The sequence below is a fragment of the Oryzias melastigma genome, linkage group LG22 (genome assembly GCF_002922805.2).
Source record: "Oryzias melastigma strain HK-1 linkage group LG22, ASM292280v2, whole genome shotgun sequence".
Classification (NCBI taxonomy): Eukaryota; Metazoa; Chordata; class Actinopteri; order Beloniformes; family Adrianichthyidae; genus Oryzias; species Oryzias melastigma.
In genome coordinates, this window is record NC_050533.1 from 905,114 (window position 1) to 912,329 (window position 7,216).

The 7,216-nt window shown below is 43.1% G+C and overlaps 1 protein-coding gene across 1 annotated transcript in view; it reads right to left on the reverse strand.

Moving 5' to 3' along the window:
* Positions 1 to 97: 97 nt before the first annotated feature.
* Positions 98 to 7,216, reverse strand: part of LOC112148683 (guanine nucleotide-binding protein G(I)/G(S)/G(O) subunit gamma-2) — a 9,923-nt gene continuing 2,804 nt past the window's right edge. Inside the window, exons 2-4 of the mRNA XM_024275960.2 lie at positions 6,385 to 6,454; positions 2,651 to 2,769; positions 98 to 834 (exon numbers count right to left, since the gene is read on the reverse strand). Of these exons, the coding sequence (XP_024131728.1) occupies positions 706 to 834; positions 2,651 to 2,737 (216 nt within the window). The 5' untranslated portion in view covers positions 2,738 to 2,769; positions 6,385 to 6,454 and the 3' untranslated portion in view covers positions 98 to 705. The remainder of the gene's footprint in view (positions 835 to 2,650; positions 2,770 to 6,384; positions 6,455 to 7,216) is intronic.

Genomic DNA, 7,216 nt, shown 5'->3' on the forward strand with positions numbered 1-7,216 from the left:
GATTTTCATTGATGGGTTTCCTGTCCGCCTGATGAGGTTCTGCTCTGGAAACCAAAGCTCCTCCTTTGAGTAATAAGCCACACAGACACCTCAGAACTCACAGCACGGCACACTTTACTGTCTAGTTTAGTACAAAGAGTAGAAAGAAGGTTTGTGTCTGAAGGAGACGACGCATTGATCACACGGTCCAGGTAGGTGTTGATACACAGGTGTACAGAGAACCACAGAATCCAAACTCCTTAAAAAAGTGTAGAAAAGAACGACTTCGCTCACGTACGGCTACAGAGGACATCTGTGGAGGGAACACAACTGGACAACAACTGAAGCATCATTCCTACAATCAAGTGGCGTAAGGTGGTGGGCGTGGCTTGATTGGTTACGGAGCTCCACCCACCCTTGAAACAGATCACCTGAAAGGCCCAAAAGAACCACTTTTTAAATTCTCAATTTCCCACTAAAGTTTCTAGAACCTGAAGACGGCTGGCGGTCCGTCTCCCGCCGTTTCTCCTCATGATGTCATCAGAGCACCCCCCCCCCCGAATCGGTCTGGTTACTACATGCTAAATCTGTGGTTGTTTGCTCTCCGAACGTTCTGATCCAAAAGAGGAGGCCGGTGACCTTCATGCCCCCCACCAGAAGGTTTCTGCGCCCTTTGAACTTTGGCGTTCAAAGCTCCTCACGGACGGACGGCGGGCAGCGCCGGCTCTACAGGATGGAGCAGAAGAACTTCTTCTCCCTGAACGGGTTCTCTGATGCCGGCACCGGCGACAGCAGCGGGTCCTCTTTGGCGTGAGCTTCGCAGTAGGACATCAGGTCTGCTGCCGCTTTGGACACCTGAGAGGAAACACCTGTTAGCCACCGTTAGCTTAGCATCAGAGCAGTCCAACTGAACCGGGAGACGAAGGACCAGAACTCAGATTTAGGTTTTACTGACTGAACAGAATAAATGAAACAGTTTGATCTGAAAGTCAAGGATTAGGATCATCTAAGGATTATAGGATCATCTAATGATTAGGATCATCTAAGGATTAGGATCATCTAATGATTAGGATCATCTAATGATTAGGATCATCTAAGGATTAGGATCATCTAATGATTAGGATCATCTAAGGATTAGGATCATCTAATGATTATAGGATCGTCTAGTTATTAGGATTATCTAATTATTAGGATCATCTAATGATTATAGGATCATCTAAGGATTATAGGATCATCTAATGATTAGGATAATCTAAGGATTAGGGTCATCTAATGATTAGGATCATCTAAGGATTAGGATCATCTAAGGATTATAGGATCATCTAATGATTAGGATCATCTAAGGATTAGGATCATCTAATGATTAGGATCATCTAATGATTAGGATCTTCTCAGGATCTCAGTTTAAGAACTTTTTGTTCCTTCCTCTGAAGTAAACAAAGTTATTACTTTTCTCAAAGGAGTAAATGAGAAATCTGCTAAATTATCAGAATACCAGAACTAATAATCATCTACATGAAGATCAATGAACAAATTAGTTGTTTTTCATTTTTATAAACCAAATTTAACATAGAAACGACAACAAACTGAACAAGCTGCTGGTAAAGAAAACAAACAAAGAAGTTTATCTGCAATAAAACCATAAAGTCTCATATTTCTATTCACCATGTTTACATAAATATTAGAAAACAGGAATTTTCACATTTTTAATCCTTGAATTATTTTCTTTAATGATTTATGTTTGTTAAAAACACATTAAACTTTGATATTATGAAAACTTTGTTTCTCCAAAAAATGATAAAAATAATTTAATGTAAATTTGTTATAAATTTATTAGATGACAAAAGACAAAAAAAAACATTTAGTTTGTATAAATGATTTAAAAACATATTCATTTTGTTTCTTTGATTTTTCATCTTAAAGTATTTTAGAAAAATGTTCTTTCAGGACCAAAATAACTATGATGAGGATTTTATTTATAACATTTGACCGATTCCTCTCGTCTCTCTACCAGTTTGGTCACCGTTTTATTTATTTATTTTTTACGATACAGACGCCGCCATGTTGGCGCTAGACGTCGTCAGTGAGCCGTGATTGGTCCGAGTCGGTCTGAGTCATTGTTTCTATGGCAACCGCTCTAACCAATCAGGACGGAGCTCGTTGGAAGGCCACACCCCTTCCACTCAAAGTAGGCAGTCAAACGTTTTAAATGTTGGACCATAGACGTGTTGGACGTGGGGGCCAGTAGGCTCCTCCTACTTTTAATTGAGGCACCTGATTGGTCAGTTTATAACTTGGATTTAACCAAGAATCAAGCAGATTAAAAAAGTATCAGATCAAGAATGATTATTCTGAAGGACTTTTTATTCTCTAACAGGAAGTCGATGGGATTCTGCAGGAACTTCCTGTTTGAAAAAATACAAAACTTTATTAAACTGACGGGAGTTCTGAGGCTCATTAAGATGTTGATCAGTTTGTCTGAAGACGTTCTAATAAAGTGTTCTGTCTTTTTTATCACTTGTTTTGCTGAAAGTGAGACTTTGACTTTTGTTTCAAACATTTCTGTGGATGAGATGATTCCTCTCAGCGTCTTCCAAAGTGTTTTGGAGAAAAGTTTGAATCATGATGAGAACGCTCCTCCACAGGTAGACGGCGTGATGTCAGAGCGCACCTTTATCCTGTCGATGTTGGCCTCCATCTTCAGCTGCTCCACCTGCTTCCTGGCCTGCGCGATGCTCGACGTGTTGTTGCTCGCCATGGCCGCTCTGACCCGCGTCTCCTGAGCCCCGCCTGCAGGAGGTTCAAAGCAGACGCACGCTTCAGACGTGTGACAGATACGCTGTTTATCACCCCCCCCCCCACACACACACAGGCAGGGACTTTATTTATGGCGTCTGTTGCTAGGCAGCCGCTGACGGCGAGGAGGAAGTGGTGGGAGGCGGAGGACGCTTTAGTCCAGCAGATAAAAGCGTCTATGTGATAAAAGTGTTTCTAATAGAAGTTTTGGCTCCTTTGTCACCAGAAATAATTCATGAGAATGAACCATCCATGAGACGCTCCACCACAGGTCCACAGGTCCACAGAGTCACAGAGTCTGAACCAAACCCGGTGTTGAAGTTAGCGTCTGCTTTGGACAGAAGCTGCAGCGTTCATCAGATGGAAATCTGAGAAAACGTTTGATTAGGACCACCATGAGGGTGCTGGAGCCTATCCCTACACAGGTGGGGTACACCTGAACAGGTCAACAGAGTCAGACCCACCAAAAAAATATTATTTGGAATAATCCCGAATTAGGGCTGCACGGTGGCGCAGTGGTTAGCGCTCTTGCCTCACAGCGAGAAGGCCCCGGTTCGACTCCCGGCTGGGACCTTTCTGTGTGGAGTTTGCATGTTCTCCCCGTGCATGCGTGGGTTTTCACCGGGGACTCCGGCTTCCTCCCACCGTCCAAAAACATGCTTCATAGGTTCATTGGTGACTCTAAATTGCCCCTAGGTGTGAATGTGAGAGTGAATGTGTGTGATTGAGGCCCTGAGACAGACTGGAGACCTGTCCAGGGTGAACCCTGCCTTCACCCATCAGTAGCCGGGATAGGCTCCAGCACCCCGCGACCCCGAAAGGGAAGAAGCGGTCTGGAAGATGAATGAATGAATAAATCCCGAATTTGATCTGTAATCTTTACACAAATGATTAAGAGTCGATATACCTGTGAAACTATGAGAACAGCTGAGAGTTATAGTCCGGAAAACTCGTTCACATCAAATCAGCCGAACACATTCATCTGGGCCTCTCAAAGTCTTACTGTTCCATTTCTTCCACCTCCTGCCCAGGGAGGAGCTCTGACACCTCCTGCAGAGGGAGGAGTCAGAGCTCCTCCCTCTGCAGGAGGTGGACAGTTTCAATGCATTTCCTCCAGCCAGTGAAGTGAAACCTGTTTGGTGTAATCTGATTACATTGAAGTAAAGTTACTTTTGTTTCTACGAATCAGATTTTAGAGGAAGACTTCTGTCTGGTTGTGATGGATTGATGGCGGTGAGTTGATGGTCATCGTCTGATGTTTGAGTTCTCTGCAGACGTTCTGATCTGATGAAGAAGAAACTAGAACCTGAAATCTGGAACAACGACCTGAGAGTTCACATGAATGTGGGGTCCAGCGTGTTCTCTAACATGTTCTCCAGCGTATTCTTCATCATGTTGTCCTCTGCCAAGTTCTTCAGCGGGTTCTCTAATATTTTCTCTTACATGTTCTCCAGTGAGTTCTCTAACCTGTTCTTCATCATGTTGTCCAGTGTTTCCTCTGCTGTGTTTTTCGGCATGTTCTCTAACGTGTTTTAATGTGTATTCTCTAACATGTTCTCTTGCATGTTCTCCAGGGTTCTCCATCGCGTTCTTTGCCGTGTTCTCCATACTTTTCCCGGTGCACCGGCGCGTCTGAGCGACCAGAATAACCTCTGACGTCAGATCCTGAGCGCTCGTCCTGCTCGGCGAGACATCAATGCTTCCTGATCCGTGAGTGAGCGCTGCGGTGTCACTCCGGGGGGGTCGGTGCTGATCTCCGCGAGGAGCGGGCATGAATATTAACGCCCCGCGGGGGCACATCTGCTGGTCTGACCACAGAGTTCCTGCAGTAATTAAAGGCTCAGCAGCAGGTCGCCGGAGGAACCGGAGAGCAGATCCGAGCTGACGGAGGAACCGGGACGGAACTTCTGGTCGTTTGGAGCGTCGGGAAAAAGCTGCTTTTGTTAGAGGAAACGGAGGTTATCCAGAAGGCTGGAATGTAAACGTCTGTCTGTAAACCTTTGGATTAGAATCCATCAGGGATTGTGAGTCTGCTGAAAACTTTGAGGGAGAAGTTTGACGTTCCAACAGAAAACAGCTGATTTAACCCTTTAACCGCGGAGCTCCAGTGTTCACGTTCTTGATTTACTGGAACTTTTCAACTGGATCGTTCCAGAAGATTTCTGCTGGAATGATAAAAGTTATGATACATTAAAGAGTTTGTGCTTAACCGACGTGTCAAAAGGTTCAAGAGGTTCTCTTTGATGAATTTATCTTCTGACTAATGGAATCCGCTTTAAGTTTCTCTGATTTTATTGTTTGTTTTTAAGGGAACTCCTGAGGAGGTCTTCAGATTTTGGTTTGGAGTTCTGGAGGAGGTCGGTCCAAACCAAGTGACGGGGGGGATTTATGGGCTGCAGGTCGAGCAGAGGAGAGTAAACACAGGAGCTCCGGATCCTGGTTGATCTCAGAGGAGGAGGTCTCCTTATAGGGTCACAAACGGTTCTCGGCTGGATCCTCCGGTCTTAGATCCAAAGTGTTTGTAAAACTTTCACAGCTGCAGGAATGCTCAGAACCCAGAGATGACCTTCATGAAAACGGGGCAGGAAGTCACAGAGATGAGGAGAACTCAGAGGCTTCAGGATCTCTGAAGGTTTCTGCTGAATTAAAGTGGAAGCTGATGGTGATGAAGAGACGAGTCGTCTTTATAGAAGAGCTCACGCTAGCGACAGATGCTAACCTTAGAGCAGAGGTGTCAAGCTCAATCACACACGGGCCGAAGAGGATAAACATTTATAGAGTACTCCAAAACGACATTCTTAAAACTTTAAAACTGTAACTTTATACAATAATCATGAACTAGAGATATAGTATTACCTGTGATAATGCTAGCGTGAATGCTGGAAGCTGAATTTGGTCTCTGAAGATGCTGAAAATCATATCTGAAAACACTGCTAAAATATTAGCTAATTGCCAAATTAGTCTAAAAAACTTTTTCTTTTTAAATCGAGGTTATCCTAAACAGCTTGTAGCTGAAATTATAGCTAAACTTCAAAATAGCCTAAAAAAATCTTAGTAAATACCAAAATAGTCCATAAAGCTTCAGAATGTCAATTTTTAAACTTTAAAACTGTAACTTTTTAACATAATTCTGAATAATAAAAAGTCAGGAATATTATTCCAGAATAAATCAACTTAAACCTTAAATAACTTTCAATATTTTACTCTCAATAAAAATATATTTTGTCAAAATTATACAAGTTAGAAATGAGCTCAAGATAACATCGGGTCATTAATAACAATAAAATGATCTGGAGGGCCGGATAGAGTCACCCAGAGGGCCGGATCCGGCCCCCGGGCCTTGACTTTGACACACGAGGCTTCATGTTTCTTTAAGCTGAAACTGTCTCAGACCAGCAGAGAACCTGAAGGACGTTCATGTCTGTCTGACGTCTCTGCTTTTGTTTGCAGAAGATAAAAACTGAAAACGTTTCTGGGTTTTTGGGTGGTTGATGGTTTCTGGAGATAAAGTTCAGATCTGAGGCTCCGCCCCTCCTCGCCTCGTAGATCGTTGTCTGAACTTGCTATATGTTTTCTTGGTTACTGATGATTCGGTTCCAGCTGGTTTACCTTCTCTGCTTCCCGCTCTGCAGCTCCGCTGTCGTCAGTCAGAGTTCTGGTTCTGGTTCTGCCACGTTCTCTGGAAGAGAAAAACATCAGAACTTTACAGATAAACATGTCTGTGTTCGGTTTAGAGAACATGACGACGTTTCTGTCCACGGTTTGTGTAGATCGGGGTCAGAAACAGTAAAAGAACCTCGTGTGGATCTGCAGCTGCAGGCTACAGACTCGCGTCTGGACCGACCCGCTCCGCCTGAAGATGCTGAAATCTACAGATGCATAAGATTTAAAGAAGAAACGAGCTGAGTGTGAACTAAAACTGGAGTTAACGAGAGTCTTCTTCAGGAAGTGACAGAGATTCCTCAGTGGATGAAGCATGAGGAGATGGTGAGGAGGAAAGACCTCTTCAGAACAGGAAGTACAGACCGTCGCCATGGAAACGCTGAAAGGATCAAGAAGGTTTTAATTCTAAAAGTGTCATTTAAGAACCAAGAATAAAACAAATGTTTGTCCGGTTATCACAACTTTATACAACATACAAACCAAACAACCCAAATCCTGGATCTGAATGAAAACTTTAGATTTAAAATCATCAAATTTGATTTCAACAGAGAAAAAACAAAAAGATTTGATTCTTCCTGTATGCTGGAAGTCTCTGATAGTTTTAAAAGATTCAGCTCAGATATTCCATTTAATTCCTTTCTGTCAAATGAGGATCAGATGTTTCTGACGGCTGAGACTCTAAAGATGAAGAACTTTAATCCTGGAAACAAATCCAGATCCAAACATGGAGAAACATCTGGAGTGAACAGAAACCGTGAAGTTTTTAGGATCTTCTCTT